We start from the raw sequence: 22,254 nt of genomic DNA, 5'->3' as shown, positions 1-22,254 counted from the left end.
AGCTGCTTACTTGAATCCTTCCTTCAATCATCTGAGAAGTCCCAACTGAGCATTCTTAAAAACAAACAGTGATGCTTTGCAGTTCCCTATGGTTACAAGCGCAGGTTTTTTGTTTTGTTTTGTTGTTGTTTAACTACAAATATATCCTCCAAGACCTCCCTAAGTGGCAGCTGTATCTCCCCAGGGAAAATGGATGATGCACCCAGAATTGTCTAGCAAAGACTTCATAAACAAGGAGTTATGTACCATATAAGGAAGCTTTTGACAAAAAAAAAAAAAAAAAAACACATAATTAATGGTCTCAGAAGATTATATCGCCTAGGACGTTGTAGTGTCTTTCCTTATGTGGTATGAAGTTCGTCAACAAGTTAATTACCTACTCTACACATTTCTCAACACATCCCCTTTATTAAGCTAGTTATGACTGTATTTCGAAGCATCCTGACAGACTGTAGTTTGCTAGCCTGTTTCTCCTCAGAGGATGGTTTCGTTCATTGGTCTAACTATGGAAAACCAGGGAAGAATCTTCTGAAGTAAAAAGCTATAAGATTAAACTTTTCACTAAGTGAAACGCCTTTAGTGAGGTGCATGCCTCCAGCTTCGACTTAGAATTCCTCAAATACTAGACCACTTCTAGGGCCATGTGTGAAGTCAGCCCCACGGGTTTATATTAGGGTTTCACTAACCTAAACCGGAAAAATGACCCCAAATTCACTTTACAAGCTACATAGCACTTTACGAACTACTTAGGTAACCAGCAGCACAAGAACCTGAACATTCTGACTTGTTAAAACAGTCGTGCACGCCCTCGAAACTCCTGAAGCACAAGAGCCGGTCTTTTCTAGGCAAACTACAAGTCCCAGTATGCCCGGCGCCGGAGAGTCGCCTAGTAACTCGCGCCACGAGAAGCACGTAAGGTTGGCTTTACTGAACGTCTGCGCGTTGACGAGCTCTGCGCAGGCGCACTTCCAACGTTTGCGAGGAGGGCGGGGTGTCGTTCCCTTCGCTGATGCAAGAGCCTAGCGCGGTGCTGTGAGAGGTATCGGCAGGAGCTACGCTGACTCTGGGTTGTGAAGCCGACCGGTCTGACTTTTCATCCCTGCCGAACCCGCTCGAACTACAGCCATGTCCGGGGACGAGGTGAGAGCCTGAGCCGGGAGTTAGGGCTAAGGACTGAGGCAGGAAGCCTAACCCACAGCAGTGTGGGAAGCCGGGCCTGCGGCCTAGCTGTCGCCGGCCGCCATGTGGAGCAGCCTGGCCTAGGCGTCCCGGAGCTGTGGAGCCGGCGAGGACTCTGGATCCTCAGACTTGGGCTCACCCGGCTCTCCTGAGGGCGGCGGCGTCGAGGCCGGTTTTCTCCCGTGATCGGAATGGAAAGCACGTTGAGTCGTCCTCTCTGAAACGGTTTGAATGTCCAGTTAGTTTGCCTGATTAAACAAAATTAGGGCGGGCGGCCCCGGCATTTCTTTCTAAACATGACCGCCTCAGTTCTCGTGACTGGGGAGTCAGGGTGCCCTGAGAACCTCCTCTAGGTTCCGGTGGAGCACCGAGGTTAAAACTTTGTAGGCTGTCTTTTCCGGGCTGATATCTCGCTCCCGTTTCCCGCTCGAGGCTCTGTTTCTTAAGACAGGAATCTAAAGAGCCAGAGGAAACGATGTTTTAGTCTCAAAAAGTGACCAGCCTTCGAGCGAAGTTTTCGGGCCCGAGTACCTAAGTTTCCTTTAATAGGCGAGGTGAGCAGGAAGGTCCGGCTGCGAAGCTGACTGACTGGGTTTGGATCGCAGTAGAATTTCTCAAGCCCCGTCCTCCGTTTTATTGTGTCTTTTTAAATCTTTTTGGGCTTTGCCTTTTGCAGATTTATCTTAGTTCACATAAAATTAAATGGCTTAAAAAAAGAGTGATCTTGTCTCAGATGTTGCTTAACCATTGGACCTAGAAGCCTAATCCTTCCTGGCACCAAGAAAGTACTTTATGAAGAATTTGTGACTTGCTTGACTTACAGGCCTAGGAGAGGGGTAAGAGGAACATAGTTGAAGCCTCTGTACAGAGTTGGCTTTTGAGTAGACTCTAGAAATGATAAGAATTTTCTCAACCAATGAGAAAACTGATGACAAGTCGTTTATGGTCAAGAAAGGAAAAAGTGTGCACAGTAAGTGAAGTATTCATCTAGTTTGGTTGAAGTAGAAGCTGACTAGTTCATGGAGGACTTAGGAATCTGTATTAAGGAGTTAGAGGTTTGTTTCATGGGAACTAATTCCTAGTTTAAGTCGATGTCCACAGTTCTGTAAAATAAGATTCTGTTAGTCCATTTTAGAGATGAGCAAATTGGAGCTTAGAGTTGTACAATGCCTCTAATAAAATTCCAAGTGGCTGAGCTAGTAATAGAATCCCAGCTCTGTGCAATAGGCCTTCATCTAAATGACTAGGAGGCTCTTGCAAACTCACTAAAATCTGAAAGAGATAGGTGTTTTTTGCTTGGAAGACATGTTAGACATTGCTCTTAGCTACTGTATAATGTTTTAGAAGAGTTCAGAGAGACAGTGTTTAACCCTTGTTTTATTTCTTCTCCTGTTCCAAACTTCATAACTTAAAAATAACTACCTATATACTGCTGTATTGTTCTGTCTATTGATTCTATGGTAAAGTGTGGAGTAGTAAGAAGTAGTAGATAACACCTGTAGTGATGTGAGGGCATTGAAGAATTGGTTTTTGGTAATGACATCGTTTGATATCTTTTGGTAAGAATTCATTTCTGGAGGATGAACAGGATTTTATCAAGCAGAGATGAGGGAACCAGCATTCAGACCAGCACAGTCTCTTGAAAGCCTAAAGTGTACACACTTGGCCCTTAGACCTGTCAGGACAACTTCATTTTATAAATTGAAAATGAGGACTCATGTTGGTTAGGCCATGTTTAAGTTGAATGGGACTAGAACCTTAGCCTTTGACTTTACTCTCAGGTGGAATTTATTAGTAGGAGATGTGAAAACAAGTTATAAGTTTGATTTATCTAGTGCTGTTGACTAAGGAAGTGTTACCAGATAAAGCTCTTATGATTACTAACTTAGATTAACTAAAAACCTGTACTTGGCAGTGACTTGTGAACTCAAGGAACATTCCAGAGTGGGTTATTCTGACTGGTAGGCAGAATAGTGAACAAGGCTATTTTAAAAAGTAGTTGTTCTTAAAATGATTTATTGACATAAAGCATACATATTCCTTTTTAAACCTGGTAATTAAACCCCAAACTCACTAGAACCTTTTAACCTAGTAAAACCATTAAAGGTTTATTGTTTTGAGAAATGTTACTACATACCCAGCCTGGTCCAAATTTGCCGTTAAGATTTTTCCCCTCAAAAGTATCTTAGACTTTCTTTTGTTTTTTGTTTTTCGAGACAGGGTTTCTCTGTGTAGCCCTGGCTGTCCTGTAACTCACTCTGTAGACCAGGCTGGCCTCAAACTCAGAAATCCACCTGCCTCTGAGGCCCCCCAAGTGCTGGGATTAAAGGCGTGCGCCACCACCGCCCGGCTTAGACTTTCTTATTCTTGAGTCCTATCCACAAAATGTTAGAACAGTGGGTTTTTGCACAAATCTAGGAAGGTATTTTTGAAAAAATACTTAAAAAAAACCTTTAAAATCTAAGTATAGCTAGACCACACCTTTAATCCCCAAACTGAGGCCTACATAGAAACTTTGCATTTGAGGACAACATAGTGAAACTCCCCCAAAACACACACAGTTAAAAAAAAAAAAAAGACTGAGAATGGCTTATTCTTAGTGTGCTAATAAGCACAAGACCCTAGTCCCCAGCATCACTAAAACTAAACTAAAAAAAAAAAAAATCTTAAATGATTTTGTTGTTGTTTTTCGAGACAGGGTTTATCTATGTGGTCCTGGCTCACCTGGAACTCACTCTGTAGATGAGACTGGCCTTGAACTCAGAGATCCACCTGCCTCTGCCTCCCAAGTGCTGGGATTAAAGGTGTGTGCCCTCCAAAGAGGGCTTGATATGAAACTTTTTTAAAAATTATTTTTATTTCATGAGCATTGATGCATTGGTGTTTTGCCTACATATATGTCTGTCTGTGTGAGGGTGTCAGATTCCCTGGAACAGTTGTGAGCTGCCTTGTGGGTGCTGGAATTGAACCTATGCCCTCTGCAAGAGCAGCCAGTGCTCTTGATTGCTGAGCAATCTCTCTACAGCCTCAATAGGAAGCTTTTTAAGCCAAGGTCCCAATGTATATCCCAAGCTGGCAAGTGTGATCTTGTGATTTGGGGAGTTCTGCTTTGGGTGCTGACTTAGGATTTTTGGTTTCCTTATGCAGCTGTTTTATAGGGTTGTGTGAACAAAATTAAGTATTAATATATTAAATGTGTTAAGTATTTGGGGACATAATTACAATGTATTATTTTGGCATAAGATTTCTCCCTGTTTACTTTACTACTAGCCTTTACTAGGCTGCAGTCTACCTACTATAGACCTAAATTAGAATTTTCTTGAGGGATGAAAAGGTAATTGTGAAGCTATCTATCATCTGATCATTTTAGGATCTCACCCTTCTTTGATCTGTCTTGATAAGGAGTAATGGTGAAAAAGGCAGTTGAGCCAGGTGTAATAATATGTCCCTGCAATCCCAGCACTTGGCTTGAGAGTTTAAAACTAGCCTCTTATACATAAGGCTATCTCAAACCACAAAAACAAATTCAGAAAAAAGCCACTAGTAGATCAGGGAAACTTAGACTTGAAAAAAAAATGAGTGAATTGTAAGCTCTACCAGAATCAAAGGTTCAATGCTTGGAATTTTGTTTGCCCTTGTGCCAAGTCTTCCTACTTGAAGAACACAGGAGAGCTATGTTCTTGAAATCTCTATAACAGATTACAGCATTCCTTCCATATAGGATTACCCAGGCCCTGTAGTAAGTCAGCACTGGACTTGATTTTGGTAATGATGCTATATGAAAATTTCCGTAATACCTTGCACAGACTTGTCTGCTATGAGAATTTACCTTATTACAAACTGTAGCTTCGTTTCAGTCTTGTGATTGACATAAAGGAGTTACAGTTAGGTATTAGAATCAATGTGGGAATTTTTTAAAAAGTTTTATGCTTGGAAAATCAAACCACTCCTTAGTTGAGGAATTTTCAGTGACAGGATCAGTGTTAGTTATAACTTCAATCAGGTAGTTGATTCTCCCAGTGACTTTGTCATAGTTGGTTTCAGTTATCTCCATTGTATAGATGAATCATAGGATACTCAACATACGAGTTAGAGTCAGGATTGGACTCCAGGTAACTATGTTCTACTGTGCTTCTGATCACTGTGCAATGAGCAAAATGATAAGCTTGAGTGGAGTAGGAAAAAAAGACTTTGGGCTTGAATCTAGTTCTGTTGGACTAAAGATTTTGCTTTCTTCACTGCCAGGAGTATGCCCTATATATTCAAGTTTTTCAAGGGGTCAGTATAAGCAGTTTACAGGTTAGAAATTAATTTTTCACTTGTTCTACAATAGATTTAGATGAAAGGGGCCTGTGAACACACTTTACATTCCATGACAAAAAACAGTAAAGGATTCCTTAGAAATATTTCTTGCAGTAAGGGTTGATGTGAACTTCAGCATATTTTTTTTTTAGAATATTTTGTTTACCGTTTGATAGTTTCATAAATGTATACAATATATCTTGATTTTGTATTTACCTCTAACATCTCCAAACACTCCTCAACAGATGAAAAATTTAAAAACCAAGTCTTAGGTCATCAACCTTAAATAAGATGTTTGTCATCTGCCTAGACATTGTTGATCTTCACCCATAAGTGAGGAAGGCAACATAGGTTGTTGCTAAAGTCCTTTTAATAAATTTCACAATTTGAACAGGTAAATTTGCTCATGAAAATAAAAATGAAGTTATTGTAGCTTATAGCTTACAAATTAAAAGGCATTTGTGAGGTTCTCCCCATGTTTAATAATGTAAACAAAGTTAGGTGGACTTTTTGTGCATTTGTATTGTGTGTATTGCATGTGAAAGAGCATGCAAATAAGTAAGTGTTGGGGAGCGAGTCTGAGACATCTCCCCAGCCCTTCTTTTTTGCATTTTAGTGTATCCTGTTCTTTTAAGAATACGTGTTTTGAGAATAAAGGATATTTGGAATGTGGGCTTCATTAGGAATTATCACTTGGTGTTTTTAAATTAAAACAGATGATTTTTGATCCTACCATGAGCAAAAAGAAAAAGAAGAAGAAGAAGCCTTTTATGTTAGATGAAGAATGTGATACCCAGACAGAAGAAACCCAGCTCTCAGAGACAAAAGAAGTGGAGCCAGAACCAACTGAAGAAAAAGATGTGGAAGCTGATGAAGAAGACAGTAGGAAAAAAGGTGAATAGATGTGGCAGTCACAGGTGTGGAAGCCTTCATTCCTCCACTGGTTTGGTAGAGCTGGAGCCAGAGATTGAAGGATAGAAGGTTGGGTGGGGCAGGGAAGTAGACAAAGTGAGGAGAGTTGGATAGTCTTGGAGATTGTCAGGGAGTGCTCTGACATTACATGGTCTGATTATTGAGTTTCATGTTGTTGACCTGGGCTCCTAACCAAATCCTTCTAGAAAGCTTGAGTTGGCTTGTCAGTTGCTTCAGAACCATAACTTTGATGGTTGTGGTAGGACTACCATAAGAGTCTTTGAGAAAGGAGCTGGCATAACTCAGCTTGGTGCTTGCCTTTTGTTAGTAACTGGAAATCTTTTATCTATTTTTAGATGCTTCTGATGACTTAGATGACTTGAACTTCTTTAATCAAAAGAAAAAGAAGAAAAAGACAAAAAAGATATTTGATATTGATGAAGCTGAAGAAGCTATAAAGGTAGTATTGTTTTCTTATTGAAGGTAAAATTGGGATCTGGTAAGGTTGCCAATAGCTGCTTTCCTCCTCATCTTTTGGGAGCTTTGCTTTTGTTTAGCACTTAGCTACTACTATTAAGGTAGTTTTCTTAGGAATGTTTCTGACTACATGGTATAAAAGATAGATAGTGGAAGGATTTGGGTCTTCTATATTGTATCATTACAGTGGAGTCAGATAATGTCCACTGTCTTTAAAATTGGCTAAGGGCATCTTGGTTAAGATGTCTATAACTGAGAAAACTTGAGGAACAAATATTACTATAGTGTCTTCTTAAACTTTCAGTAGCAGCAGAGAACATCCCCTAGTGTGTAGTTGATAGCTGATGGCTGTAACTATAGGAAATGTAGACTCCTGGCTAGTTCTGTGGAGAGTTCTCTTACCATCATGTATATGGTTATTGTCCTCTTGGCTGGCTTGATTTCCAGTACAGATGCCTGAAAATTACTTATAAAATGTAGATAGGTGAGTAGGAAGGTGAATCAGAGGGTGGATGGGTGAACAGAGTAGCTAAAATACTACTCCTTGCCCAAGAGCTGCCATTTTAAAGATGGGGCTAGAGAGTTCACTCAGTGGCTAAAGTGTCTCCAAGACTGAAGTAAAAGTCTGCCTGGCAGTATGCACCTGTAACCCTGACACTAGGCAGGGTGGAAACAGGAGACTCCCAGACTCACTTAATGTTAATCCAAACAATGAAAGTAATGTGGAGAAGTGATTAAGGACATTACCCAGAAGTCCTCAGGCCTCAACCCAAAATCATAGGCAAGTGTATACTGACTCTCATATATCATGCACAGAGAGACCCTAAGCAGGAGTCACTCTTAACAAAGCCCACACATTTATAAAATGAACATAGAGTAGTTTTGGGTGTATGTGTGTTTTGGGTATAACCATAAACATATAACCATAGTGAAAAAAGCATGAACAATCACACACTACAGAGCCTATTTGTTTTACTATGTACTGAAGTTTTTCTTTGGCAGATAATTTGCTCAAACCTAAGTGAAGTGTACTCTAAATGTAATTGGTAATTTACTCAGTAATCTGTTTAACAAGGTCATAGTTTTGATGACCATCCCATCAGCAGATTGTATTGGTGATTACAGAGAGTCACTGTGTACAATTTGTTGGGGGCATTGAAATGGGTAATAGTCTTTTAAAATCATATGTATGTATGTTTGTGATTGTGTGGGTTTCTGCATGTGAGTGCAGGTGTGGAGGTCAGAGAGTGCTAGGAATTGAACTCAGGTCCTCTGTAAGCAGCAGGCACTCTTAACTGCTGAACCAATTCTCCAGGCCTCAAATAAGATTTTTTTTTTTTAAACTGGTGGGTTTTGTCTCCTTCCCCCCCCCCCCCCAGGTATTTCAAGAATAATTTAGAATATTTAAAAAAAAAAATTTTGAGCTGGAGGGATGGTTCAGCTGTTAAGAGCACTGAGTGCTCTTCCAGAGGTCCTGAGTTCAATTCTCAGCAACCACATGGTGGCTCACAACCATCTGTAATGGGATCTGATGCCCTTTCTGTATATGCAGATAGAGCACTCATACACATAAAATAAATACATCTTTTTAACAAAAAAATTTTTGAGATATTTTTTAATGTTTTGTTTGATATGATTGTACACCACATGCCTGCTATATCCACAGAGGCCAGAAGAGAACATCAGATCTCCTGGAACTGGAGTTACAGATCGTAATCTATTTTGGTTTTGGTTAATACCTGACTTGTTGATTTTTTTTTTTTTTTTTTTTATTTTTTTTTTTTTTTTTTTTTTTTTTTTTAAGGTTTATTTATTATGCTGGGCAGTGGTGGCAAACGCCTTTAATCCCAGCACCTGGGAGGTAGAGGCAGGTGGATTTCTGAGTTTGAGGCCAGCCTGGTCTATAGAGTGAGTTCCAGGACAGCCAGGGCTATACAGAGAAACCCTGTCTAGAAAAACAAAAACAACAAAAGATTTATTTATTATGTATACAGTGTCCTTGAATGTATGTCTGCACACCAGAATAGGGCACCAGATGTCATTACAGATGGTTGTGAGCCACCATGTAGTTGCTGGGAATTGAACTCAGGACCTCTGGAAGAACAGCCACAGCTGAGCCATCTCTATATCTATAGCCCCTGATTCTTTTTTTTTTTTTTTTTTTTTTTTTTTCCTACTTGCTTTTGTCCTGAAAAGTTACCGATGAGTCTACTATTAAATGCTGTGATACTTTTGTCTCTGCTTCTGGGTATCTAGCTGATATAGTCATTATCAGCAATCGTTTAAGATGTAGACACAGGAAATGTGATGATGATCATGTTGGTAGCGTGCTTGTGCTTGGAGCAGGATGAGCTGATGAGAAACTGGAAGCCAAGGAACTTAGGCAGGGAGCTTATGAGTCCTCCTTAGGACTTAATGTTCTCTTTTCATATTCAAGCCTGCAGCAAGTAACCTTTGAGTCAGGCTGTGTCTTGTCCACCCAGTCATCACATGACCCGGATTCCTTAGGAATTCTGTCTTTCCCTCTTTCATGGTATCATCTATTGAACTGATACCCAGCAACTTCTTCACAATTTGCTGCAAAGCTGATAATAAATAAATAAAAAATAATAAAATAAAAATAAATAATAAAAATAATAAAATAAAAATAAATAAAAAATAATAAATAAAATATGATAAAAACAGTTTGGTTTTTACCTCTGGTTCCCCATGTTCAACTCCTTAAAACCTCCTAACTCTTCAAAGACCCATGTTTTGCTCTTGAGAGATCTGGTTTCTCAGGATGGTTAGTCACTAAGAAGACCAAACTATAATTAGGGCTTAGAACTTTAAATGGCCCCTGCTACCTCTAAGAATGGACAATGTGGAAATTGAGTTCTGTCACCCCTAAGTGATGGAGTTCAAATAGCTTCTAGGTTGGTGACCTCACAGAATGCTAACAGGGCAGCATGTTTGTATACTGGGTGTCCTTGACTCTCCCTCAGCTCCCTACGCCCTGTGGCCTGTTCTGTACATTGTTTCCATTTGGCTGTTCCTCAGTTAATCTCATGAAAAACTGATGATAAGTAAAACACTTTGCTGAGCTTTAGCAAATTACTGAATATGAGCAGAAGGTCTTTATACTTATAGCTTAGCAAAAGTGTAGGTGACACTAGTGTCTGAAATGAGAGCCCTTAAGCTATGAAGTCAAGTTTTTAAACATGGAATATCTGAGTAAGTACTCCAGGAAGTCAAATGTATAAGATTTGTAATCTTATACATTACAAATGAATAAGATGGTACCTAATTGGTATTAGGGAATTGGAGAATTGTGTAAAAAATAACCATGTATTTGGTGTCAGTAGGAAAAATCCCTTCCATTGACCCTATTTAGAAACTTAAAGGGGATGGAGAGGAGTTGAAGAGCGGTATCAGCATAAACAACTATACCTACAAATGCAATAATGAATAATGAAGCAAGAAAGTTTATTAAGGTGTAATTTGACATCCCATTTAATTCATCCATTGAAAGTAAATGGCTTTAGCATATTCAGAGTTCTATATAACTCATCAATTGAGAACAGTTACATCCTCATGAAAATAAAGCCCACAGATTATTGTCACTCTCCAGTTCTTCCCACTAAATGTCAACCTCAGGCCTCATCTACTGCTAAATCTGCCTTTGTAGATTGACCTATGCAGAACATTTAATATGAATAAAATACAGTATAGGACAAGTGGAGAAAGTTAAAAGTATTCTTGAATCCTGTTTCTGCTGACTATGGCCAGTTAGTCAAAAGATGGAAGAATATTAGAGTTTCTCAAGTAGTCAGGTAGGACCTAGTTTAGGATACAGATAACAACAATATCCTAAACTGTAATAAAAAGGAAGAGCTGAAGAAAGAGAAACTGTCCTAAAATTTATCTTGAGGAATTCACAGTTTAAACATTTGACAAAGAGTCTGAGGAAATTTGGCCTACCTGGGAGGAATATTTCTCATGTATAATTTTAGATATGTGAATATGTGAAAAATATTCTAAAATGATACTTATTTATGTCATTAAAGATAGTTCTAGTATCAAAATATTGAGACATTTGCATTTTTAGGATGTTAAGATTGAAAGTGATGCTCAAGAGCCAGCTGAGCCAGAGGATGACCTTGATATTATGCTTGGCAATAAAAAGAAGAAAAAGAAGAATGTTAAATTCCCAGATGAAGATGAAATACTAGAAAAAGACGAAGGTAATGTTGGGAATTTGGCACTTTGGTTTTAAGCTACACAATCTAATCTGAGTCTCCTTGGCTAGGTTGAGGAATTTTTAAAAATTATTTGTCATGCCTTTTATTTCCACTGCCTGATAATGAAATGTGTAGAGAGTGTAACTGAAGGTTATTCTTTATGAATTAATGCCTAGGCCTTAAGCTAGGCTTGTTCCTGAACTAGCTAGTAACTCAACTGGTTTATACTAATCTAGGTCTGCTATATGTCTAGTTATATCTCCTTTGTTTCATATGTCAAACTTCCTCTGGGTCCAGGTGGTGAATTTTTGCCCCTCATTATCTCTCAGAGCTTCTCCCCTACCTACACCCCCGCCAGATGTCCCGCCTTCTGATCCTGCTTCAGCTTTGGCTGTCAGCTTTTAATTAACAGCTGATGCTTCCACACAGTATACAAAAAATTATTCCTACATCTCTGCCTTTTAGTCCAATATAAGGCTCTTTAACATCAAAAATTGTATACAATAAGGAGAATCACAAAAAATGATCCGGTAAGGATTCATAATTTCCAGTCTATGGATTTGGCAACCTTGGGGAAAGTATTCTACTATCTATTCTATCTTGGTGAGTACGAAGTCCTATACCTAAATTATTATTTATAATAACTTGCATTACCAACCTAAAAATATCTTTTTTAGATTTTTAAACATTTTCTTAAGTCCTAAACAAGCTTAATTGTGAAATTATAACTATCTAGTCTTTAACCCCATCAGAGACCTGAGGAGGACAAATATTATCTGAATAAACAGGATGTGTAGAGCAAGCAGCTTCCAAAGCTGTAGAAATGAGAGGTTGCTGGCTACCTGGACAGTCACTCATGGTTTCTCTGTGTCATTCGAGCATCATATTTGGCCTCTGGCTTAGAATATCTGACAGACTTTTTTGTGAAGCAGTAGGAAGGACTGCCTGCCTTGTCTTGGCAAAGTTCAGAAGACAGCTTCCCTGTGTCCAGTTGGGACAGCATACTGACAGCAGTTGAGATAAGGGCAGTTTTTGCCCAGTGACTATCTTGCCACATTAGAAGCAAACCCCATATGGAGATGATTGCATGCTCGTCTTTTTTGAAGTAGAATGGCAGTGCTGCCAGGAACAGATGTCTCATTGTCATGAAAAGCCTCATGTTAATAAAAGATCTTTAAATGCTGTAGATCTCTGAGGTTTTTGAAGACCACCTGTTTATATAGTACACCTGACTAGGCAAACATTGCTTGTTTCTAGCTATTCCTAACTGTTCAACCTAGGAAACATACTTCTATAATTTACTAGTATTTAATGTGACAGTAAGTCTAGTTGACTATTAATAACTTGCATTTCTTAATTATCCTAAACAATTTGTAATAGCAGCTTTCAAGAACTGGAACTTTATATTGCATTTTAAAATGAGTTGCATAGGGCTGAAGAGATGGCTCAGCGCTTAAGAGCACTGACTAATCTTCAGAGGTCCTGAGTTCAATTCACAGCAACCACATGGTGGCTCACAACCATCTGTAATGAGATCTGATGCCCTCTTCTGGCACGCAGGTGCTCTAACATTCATATATACAAAATAAATAAATCTTTCCTTACCAATCAGCCTTTGCAGAACTAAAAGCAGTCGCCTATTGAAATCCTGAATATATGTGTATAGTATGGTGTACATACTTTAATTTTCCAACCTCTGAAAATTAGACACATCCATTTGTCAAGTTTCATTTCTTTGGGTACCTTTGCTGATAACATGCTTTTATTTATGAAACTCTGAAGCTTCTAGCACATTTCTTACTAATAGCTGATCAGTTTCATCATTACCTTGTGCCAGATAGCCTAGTACACCCATATGGGATCTGATATGTGCTGTATATAATGGGTGATTTCTATTTCTAATTACTTGTAGTTGAATAAACAGTGGAGTTAATTTTGAATTATTGTGAATAAGTTCAACAGTTTCTCTATGAAAAAGAACTCTTTATGAATATTGAGTCAGTAACTATATTAAGAGATTCTGGAAAAATCTAATAATACTATAAGGATGGCATATAGTTTTGATTTTTTTTGAACTAAATCATATGGATGTTGAATTATTTTACTTATATTTTCTGACTTATAACCTGCCTTTCCTGATTCATTTGTATCAGTATAGAATGTAGGGGATCCAGAAATCAGTGTCCATTTTATTATACAAGGGAGAATCCAGTTATTTCTTTTTATAAACTGAAGTCGCTGGCTTTTGGGCTATTTGTTGTTAATCTCTTCCAAAATATTACTGCAAGCTCTTTGTCAGTATTTATTTTCTGCCCATAATGAGGTTATTTCAGCATTAGTCTTCTCTCTGCCTAAATATTCCTATGGGAAGATGAGTAGAAGGAATTTCTTTTCTACCAGAGCTAATTCTCTTTCAGCCTCTATTTAAGTCCTTATTACCTTGTAAGGTTTGAAATAAATTACTTAGCTCTTGAGTAATTAATCTAATTGTGGGCCTTAACCAATTAATTTCTCCCAATAATTTTTTAAAATCATTAGTTCTTAATTGGTCTTTCCTGATTTGTACTTTCTGTGGTCAAATTTTTTGTAGACCTATCTTATATCCTAGATAATTAAAGGTATCTGCATTTTAGTCAGCTAGTATGATATCATCCATATAATGATAAATTGTATATTGAGGAGACTTTATGAATTATTTCTAATGGCTGTTATACAAAATACTAGCATAATGTTGGACTGTACATTGTACTAAGACCCTCCAGTGGTATCTTTTAACAGGTCAAGAGTTATTATAAGTAGGCATTGAGAAAGCAAACCTTTCTCTATCATGCTCATGCAAAGGGCTTTTGGAAAAGAAATCTTCTTTTAAGTCAGTCGCTATCATAGGCTGTGCCTTAGGTAACAAGGAAAGCAATGGGATTCCAGGATGTAAAGAACCCATTGGTGGCCTGAATGATTTTATTCATTGCTCTTAAATCTGTTACCATCCTCCATTTTCTGGATTTCTTTTTAATGACAAATAAAGAATTCCAAGGACTGGTAGACTCTTCTGTATGTTGAGCCTCCATTGCTCTTGAACTAGCTATTCTATCCAGTTGTCATAACCATTGTTCTACCCAGTTTAGTCAGTTTGCCACGTTCGTGGTAGGGCAACTGTTGATGTACCAGCAGTGGCTCCCCCATATAGAGAGTCAGCCTCTGCTGTATCCTGCTTAATGGACAGTCTGTAAATGATAGTTATAAATGTTTTTATTAGGACCTTCTCTTTTATAACCTGTCTCTAAAGTTGAAGAGATTCTACTCTGTACTTCCCACTGTTAAAATAAATAGATCTCTTTCCCAAAGATTTATAGCTATATTAACAATTTTCTATTTGGCCTTCTGGTCCTGTACATTTAATCCATTTTAGACTTTGTTTTACCTGAGATAATGTCTCAATTCCTAGGAGCTATGCTGATACCCTTTGAAAGGGACAAGCTAGATTCCAGGAATCATGTGATACTATAGTTATATCTGTTCCTGTCCCCACTAACCCTTTGAACTATGTGTAATTTTAACTTTATTTTTTGTTTTGTTTTATAGTAGTTTGCCAAAATATTTGTTTTTTGATATCTTTAGACTCTCCAGTTTTGTCCATGGGAGTTCCTTTATCTCTCTTAAATGGTTTATTTAAGTTTTGAGCAGCTCTGTCATGTCAGGCTATGATTTTTCTATTTGTTTTTTCAGAATAGTCTTTCCTTGGTGGTCAGGAAACTAATGGCTCCTTTTTTTTTTTTTTTTTTTTTTTTTGGTGGGGGTCAGGCATTGAGTGAAGCTCCTTAGTTTTCTGACATTAAGGAATTGCCTTAAATATTGGATAACCTACGTTCAATAGACTTATGTCTGTTCCATCCGCATCTACATTTCACAGGAAACTTACTCCCTGAATTATTATTATAGAGGACTTTCTCCCTAGGATCTGTCTCTATAGTCCTTTAGGGAATGACAAGCACTTCACAGCCTTAGCAATGGCCATTTTGAGTTTTTATATCTTCTGTAATTGTCCAACAACTGAATTGTGAGCATTAGATCCTATATCTTCATTAATTAAAGTATAATATTATTTATAAAAATCATTCTGATTCAGACAGGAGTTTTAAATTTTTAGTATTTATAGTTTTATATGCTATAAGGTTTGGGTTTTTTTTAAGAATTTTTTTTAACAGTTAAACAGATGGGCTTTTATAGATACAAAAGTTTCTCAAAAGTTTGAAAATAGTCGGACTCTCCATTAAGTAAGTACTTGATGCTTTATTTTGTCTTGTGTTTGTCAAGAAACATTTCACTGTTACCATAGATGTCTCATTAAAGGTCTTTGTGTGAAGTTGTAAAATTCCTGTCTATAAAGGAGAGAGGACTTCTCTGTGGTCTCTTTGTACTTGAAGCTACTGCAGTTATCACTGGGAAAGAGAAGAACACTATCTAAAGCTATCTCTAGATCTATTGTTGTCTCCCTCACACCCTTTTGTTGGATCAAAGCCCATTGCTCATTTTTTTTTTTTTTTTTTTAAATCTGTAGCTTTAGAAGATGAAGACAGCAAAAAAGATGATGGCATTTCATTCAGTAACCAAACTGGGCCTGCTTGGGCAGGCTCAGAAAGAGACTACACATATGAGGAGGTGAGGTTTTTCTTTTTGTTTTTTGGGGGGGCTTTTGGGGGGTGGGTGAGAAGGGGGTTAGAGCTATTCATTTAAGAACAGAGAAGCAGGGTATAAATCTCCTGCATTGGAAGAGTCACTGAACTGCAGAATGGTGATAAAACAGAGCCCAGTAGGCCATGTAGCCAGAGTATGACAATTTCTGATACTATTTTGTGGGGCAGCCTACTCAAAGTGTGGCTGTCACGATAGTCTTCAGCAGAAGGTATGAAGCCCTCTGTGAGTTAGTGGGGCTTTGGTGACAAGTTGCAAATTTGTGGTCAGGGTAGTCTTTCCTATGTGTCATATACTTTACCATAAAATCAGTAGAATGAGTAGGGGCTGGGGCTTATCTAAGTATCTGTAAAGACCCAGATTTTGGTTAATAATGAGTTTCTGCCCTCAAGAAGTTACCAGAACATAACATTCATATATACATTTAATAAAAGTAAATCAGCTTCATTAAAGCAAAGTGTCTCAAATAGAAACTTTATATTCTTGTTATTACTAAGAATGTGCTTAAATTCCACTTTTTCTTAAAGTTGCTGAACCGAGTGTTCAACATCATGAGAGAAAAGAATCCAGATATGGTTGCTGGAGAGAAGAGAAAGTTTGTTATGAAACCTCCACAGGTCGTCAGAGTAGGAACCAAGAAAACTTCTTTTGTCAATTTTACAGATATCTGTAAACTGTAAGTTTGCTAGTGGGAACTCTTCATTCCAGATACCAGATGGGTTGTGGGGTATTAGGATGTTAAATGTCTTTACTGTAATATTTTTCGGTGTAAATGTAGGTCATAGGTTGAGGGAAGTCACAGTTCATGTCTTATTCTCAGAGCCCATTTTATCTCATCCAAAGATGAGAAAGTAGTTAATACTGCCTGCCGAGTAGATCCAAGTGGTGGGAGAGATGGCTCAGTGGCAGTATGATGTTTGAGCACAGAGCCAGGAGTGAAGAGACTAGATAGACTTCTCAAGCAAGAGTTGGGAGCCTCATTACCTGGGCAGGGCTGGGTCTGCCAAATAAGCAATGTACTCTGAGGAAGTAGCTGAATTTAAACTTCTTGCTTAGTTGTCAGGACCCAGTGGGTCATGTCTTTAGGTTTTAGTCACCATTGCACCTTGTGCTGAGGTCACTCCCAGGTCACTGCCTGGGCCCATTTAAGATTTTTCTCAGTTGGGCAAGTTTTCTCCATTCATTTACTTTGTCCTACTGTTTTTCAATTTCATAAGTCATGCTTACTTGTTACACAAGAGGTAGCCCTTTTTCATTATTTTCAGCATTATTCAAAATATTTTACTTTTATGCTAATGAGAGTAATAGTCTATTACAAATTAGACAAATTACAAAGTAAGACACAGTAGAGAAAATTAGAAGTTAAATGTAAATCTACTCTTGGTAGATAATCAAAACTTAATTATGATTTTAGTGTTTTGCTTTCATGTTTTTAGGTATTTACTTGGTAGGTGTATTTACAAATAGCACGTGATACAATATCTACCTTTTAGTAGTGGTTTTTTGGTTTTTGTTTTGTTGTTTTTAATGTGTATGGGTGTTCTGTGCACATATATGTCTGTGTACCACACGTATGCCTGGTAATGAGGCCAGAAGAGAACCAGAGTCCCTGGTACTGGAGATAAGTGAACTGCATGCCTTATGTATGAGTGCTGAGAATCAAACCTAGTTTATCCACTGGAAGAGCAGCTAGTGTTCTTAACTACTGAGCAGGCTACTCAGCCTATTTGTTTTTGAAACAGGTACCCACTACCCCAGGCTTGATTTCAAATTAAGCTTGATCATCCTGCTTCAGCCTCATGGGTACTGGAATTATAACCAGGGCTGTACAGATCCTTGTTTCCCTGTGTGAGTTGTATACTAGTTACTCTGCTAGTAACTGAGTAATCATAGTGAAATGACAAACAGCATGGGATATTTGTTTGTTTTTTAGGATTTCCATGAAAGATTTTTAAGTATTTGACTTTCTCTTTAGATTACATCGTCAACCCAAACATCTCCTTGCATTTTTATTGGCAGAATTGGGTACAAGGTAAGAAACTGTATGTAAGAGTACTTACTATTTAACACTTCACAAGAACCTTTTGTGTAATTTAAACAAGCTGGGGAAAATAAAACCATCTTGAGTCCCAGGGGAGCTTTTAGACCAGATGGGAAAGGGGAAAGTTTGGCACCTTAGGGATAGAGAATGGAGCTGACAGTGATTCATTTGAGCAGGTCTTTGGTGCTAGAATGAGCACTGCAGGCACTATTGTGTTTAGTCACTATTTGGAATTCTTGGGTCTTTTTATAGGAAATAAATACAGGAATTCAATTCTTGTCAGGTCAACTTTTCCCCCATGACTGGTAAGAGGCTATTGATGAAGCAGGGCTTACAAGGTAATGAGTGCCATAAGAGAGACCATTTAAAACCAGGGTCTGAGCCAGGCAGCAGTGGCACAGCTTTAATCCCAGTATGGAGGCATAGTCAGGCAGATATCTGAGTTCAAGGCCAGTCTGGTCTTCAGAGAGAGTTATAGGACAGTGAGTACTGAGAAACCCTGTCTCGAAAAACCAAAAATAAATAAAACTAGGGTCTGAGATTAACTTGCACTCTCCATCTATGGAGCTCACCTATTGGAGATACTGAGATAATTATTTAGGGAAGCTAGGAACTCATGGAGCCAAACAGATTTCTTTTTATCAGTGTCTCTTTAAATAATGTAGATTTGGGTTGCAACAATGGCATCTAACATTGATTCCCTGATAGTGCAAGGCACATGCCAAGTTCTGTTTGGTGTAGATACCATTTCATACAGTTCTGTGAAGCAGAAAATAACATTCCTTTGGTCGTTTAACAGCCAACCATTTGGTGTAACATGTAAGTCACATAGTTAGCAGCACAGCCAGAGTGCAAGCTCAAGTCTGCCTGCCTCTTGGCTGAACTTTCCGCCCAGGATGCTCTGTGTCTCAGCTCAAGTACATAGGTAATTAGGATGGTCTGTGCTCTGGGCTTCTACTGTCCTGGAGCTCAAGTTGGATTTGGTTCTTGGCTATGATATTAAATAATCTACTTGAACATGGATGATGGAGTTAACAGTTGTGACTTTTATTTATTACACTTATGCTTAAATATAAATAAGAAAGGAAGGAAAGGTAGCCATGTTTTCTGTTTCTCAGAATAAGCTGCACTTCGAGGTGGGATATATTTTAACAAGTTGTGACTAGTGAACTTTATGGTCAGTGGGTCAAATATTTCTGAGTTATAGGAAAATTCCTTTTTGGTTTTTGTTTTCTTTTTGATAGTGAAAAATGCCCTACATTAGAATTAGGGTATCAAGGGTTACAATTCATGGTATATGCTTTTTCCCTTGAGAAAAATCACAGTTCCTGAAGAAGTTTGCTTTATGTTAAGATAGGACAAATAGTAAATTTAACTCTGCTAGACTTATAATTTACTTTCTGATTTATTGTTTTTAACAAGCAATAGTATTTAACAAGAATCTTTCTCAGCATTTGTTAGCTGCTTCCAATCATAAGTTTATTATTGACAACTTGTAGTATTTGTTAAACATTTTTTGTTAACAGCTTTCTTGACATACAACTCACAATTTTAGTGTAACTATATTATATGTTACTAAATCAAACTGTGAGTACTTTGATTTTTAACTTACTTATTTTTGTGATAGGGTTTTACTATGTTGCACAGGCTAGTCCTCAATTCCTAGGCACGCATTGATCCTCTTGCCTAAGCTACCTGATAACTGGGATTTCTGATTCACACCACTGTATGTGGCTTAGAATATTTATTTATATATTGATATTTTCAGACAAGGTCTCAGTGTGTATGCTCTCCCATGCTGGGAGTACCACCATATTTGGTTACAGCCTTTTTATATTTATACCTCCCTCAGATTTGCAGTTGTTGTGCATTCAGTAAGAGTTTCTTTTTCTTTGTTGGTTGAACAAGCATTCAAACCCAATTAAGGAATCTGTTTTAGACATAAAGTCAGCTACAAATGAAGCCAGTTGTTACTAGAGATGGCTGAGGTTGGATTAAATGTTAAGAAATATGAGTGAGTCTTTAAATTAAAAAGAATTTTGAAGATCCCAGCAGTAGTGGTGCAGACCTTTAGGAGGCAGAGGTAGGTGGATCTCTTGGGTTTGAGGCTAGCCTGTCTACAGACTGGGACAGCCAGACTACATAAAGAAACACTGTCTCAAAAAGGAAAAGAAAAATAATGTGAGGGACTGGAGAGATGACTCTTCAGTTAAGAGCAGATACTGCTCTTGCAAAGGACCTGAGTTAGGTTTCTGACACTCATGTTGGATGGCTTACAACCACCTACAGCATAACTCCAGTTCCAGGAGATCCAACACCTTTGGCTTGTACAGGAACCAGTACTCACATGCACATACCCCTACACAGACATATACATACACACATAATTAAGAATAAAATGTTCTCAGAAGATAAACAAGATAAATAAGATAAAAAAATGGTTTTAAAAAAAATGGTTTTAAGGCTAAGTACAGTGTATATACCTATAATGTTAGCACCTAAAAGGCTGAGGCAGGATGATCCAGGAATTTAGGCCAGCCTGGGACACATAAGTTTCTGTCTACAAAAAAGAAAAATAAAATTTGAGAAACCAGGTAATATAAAACATCAACCCTAGAAATTATCTTATGCTACTGAATATATTTTAAGTTCTTAAGCATGAAGGTGGTGGAATTTGACTCCCACAGGAAAGCAAGCAAAAATAATGGGGATATTTTTGTTTTCTTTCATAGTGGTTCTATAGATGGTAATAACCAACTTGTAATCAAAGGAAGATTCCAACAAAAACAGATAGAAAATGTCTTGAGAAGATATATCAGTAAGTGTATAATTTAATTTTATCATATTTTAAAATGTTCTCTTTAGGCTGTAGTCTTTGAGGAGAGCCATTTGTAATGAACATGGAAAAGCAAGCCTTAAAAAGATGGGAAATGGGGCAGGGCATGGTAGCACATCCCTTTAGTCCCAGCACTTGAGAACCAGAAGCAGGCAGATCTCTTGAGTTTAGGCCAGCCTTGGTATACATAGTGAGGTCTAGGACAGCCAGGGCTAAATGATGAGCAGGAGGCAAAAAAGCTGAGTTCATGCAACCTCTGCTGGCTGACTCTGGTACTAAAGACCAAGTCAGAGAAGCATGCCTCTTATTATGGCTTGGCCTGTCTCAGCCCCTCTTTGTTACATAATCATTTAAAAATTGACATATCTTGCCTGTTCGCACATAAGACAAAAGTGGATTAATCGTCCATAAATGGATCCAACAATAGGCATCTAGCAAACTTCCTATTTACTTGGGCTTTTGAAATCCTTTCAAACTGTTTTTACTGCCGAAGGCATATAAGACAGCTTAGTTTATATTTTCTTACCCCTAGAGTAGGTATGCTGCTTAGCTAGGGTTCCCCATCTGGATGGGTAAACTGTCTAGCAGGTAATGTTGTGTTGCTTTTCTTGCAGAGGAATATGTCACTTGTCACACATGCCGATCACCGGACACAATCCTACAGAAGGACACCCGACTCTATTTCTTACAGTGTGAGACTTGTCATTCTCGATGCTCTGTTGCCAGTATCAAAACTGGCTTCCAGGCTGTCACAGGCAAGCGAGCACAGCTCCGTGCCAAAGCTAACTAATTTGCTAATCACCATTGATTTTTCCAAAATGTGGTGGAGATTTGGCTGGACAGGTTACCATCAGAGTGGATGTACAATTGAGTTAAAAACAAGATAGAAAAACTGCCAAGTTCTTTGGCGAGTGATTGTTATGAAATCCTTGCGAGATACCGATATTCAAGCTGTTGACACACTCGTTGCCTACTGTAACAACTGTCAGAGAAACGTGATGGGGTAAGGAGGTGCTTTTTAAAATCGTTCATAGACTTCTGTAAATTGCAAGATAAATTAAAGTTATTATAACAGTAATTCTTTCAATTTGATCTGTCCTTCGGTTTTCTTTTCTACAATAAAGTGCTCATTAAATGTAGCTAAAAACAAAACAACAAACTTGATTCCTGGGCTCTGGCAAGTTCTCTTTGTCCTCAGAAACTCAAAATTGGCAGAAACTCAAAAATAGGCAGCCATTGTTCCTTTCAGCGTCTCTTGAAGCTACCTACATGGCTAGAATAGATATGACTTCCCTTGAGAGAGTGGTTAAACCGTAAGGTATGGGACAGCAGCCTGTTTTATAATGTCTAGAAAATAACTGGAGGTTTGAATTCTTTCCTTTTGTGAGGATTGTTGGTACTTCTTCCTAGCCAATTCCTCATTGTTTCATGTGATAACAGCTGAAACTGCCAGGTGCTAGATTCCTCCTCTTTGGAATTTTCTGTTAGGCTAACTAGTCCTCTTTTTGAGGAAATGTGTAGTACAGAGAATTCTTAGAGTCTGAACAGTAGCACTTTAAAAGGAAGCTCCTCCAGCCTGTGTTCTAGGTCAGTAA

The 22,254-nt window shown here is 38.2% G+C and overlaps 1 protein-coding gene across 1 annotated transcript; it reads left to right on the top strand.

The window, feature by feature from the left end:
• Positions 1–959: 959 nt before the first annotated feature.
• Eif2s2 (eukaryotic translation initiation factor 2 subunit beta) lies at positions 960–21,737 on the top strand. The gene is made up of 9 exons (XM_034493708.2): positions 960–1,140; positions 6,198–6,375; positions 6,750–6,853; positions 10,958–11,093; positions 15,649–15,749; positions 16,310–16,458; positions 17,758–17,814; positions 20,556–20,641; positions 21,274–21,737. The coding sequence occupies exons 1-9, from the start codon at positions 1,126–1,128 to the stop codon at positions 21,447–21,449; spliced, it is 1,002 nt and encodes a 333-aa protein (XP_034349599.1). The 5' UTR covers positions 960–1,125; the 3' UTR covers positions 21,450–21,737.
• The last annotated feature ends 517 nt before the right edge of the window (positions 21,738–22,254 follow it).

The sequence above is a fragment of the Arvicanthis niloticus genome, chromosome 2, assembly GCF_011762505.2.
Source record: "Arvicanthis niloticus isolate mArvNil1 chromosome 2, mArvNil1.pat.X, whole genome shotgun sequence".
Taxonomy (NCBI): Eukaryota; Metazoa; Chordata; class Mammalia; order Rodentia; family Muridae; genus Arvicanthis; species Arvicanthis niloticus.
Note: the sequence above shows the minus strand (reverse complement) of the source record. Positions and strands in the feature narration are given on the sequence as shown.

Excerpts from the sequence above, each read along its gene's own strand:
- Eif2s2 (XM_034493708.2), top strand. Across the intron at positions 11,094-15,648 it reads AATACTAGAAAAAGACGAAG|CTTTAGAAGATGAAGACAGC; the intron begins GTAATGTTGGGA and ends TTAAATCTGTAG. Across the intron at positions 16,459-17,757 it reads TTTACAGATATCTGTAAACT|ATTACATCGTCAACCCAAAC; the intron begins GTAAGTTTGCTA and ends CTTTCTCTTTAG.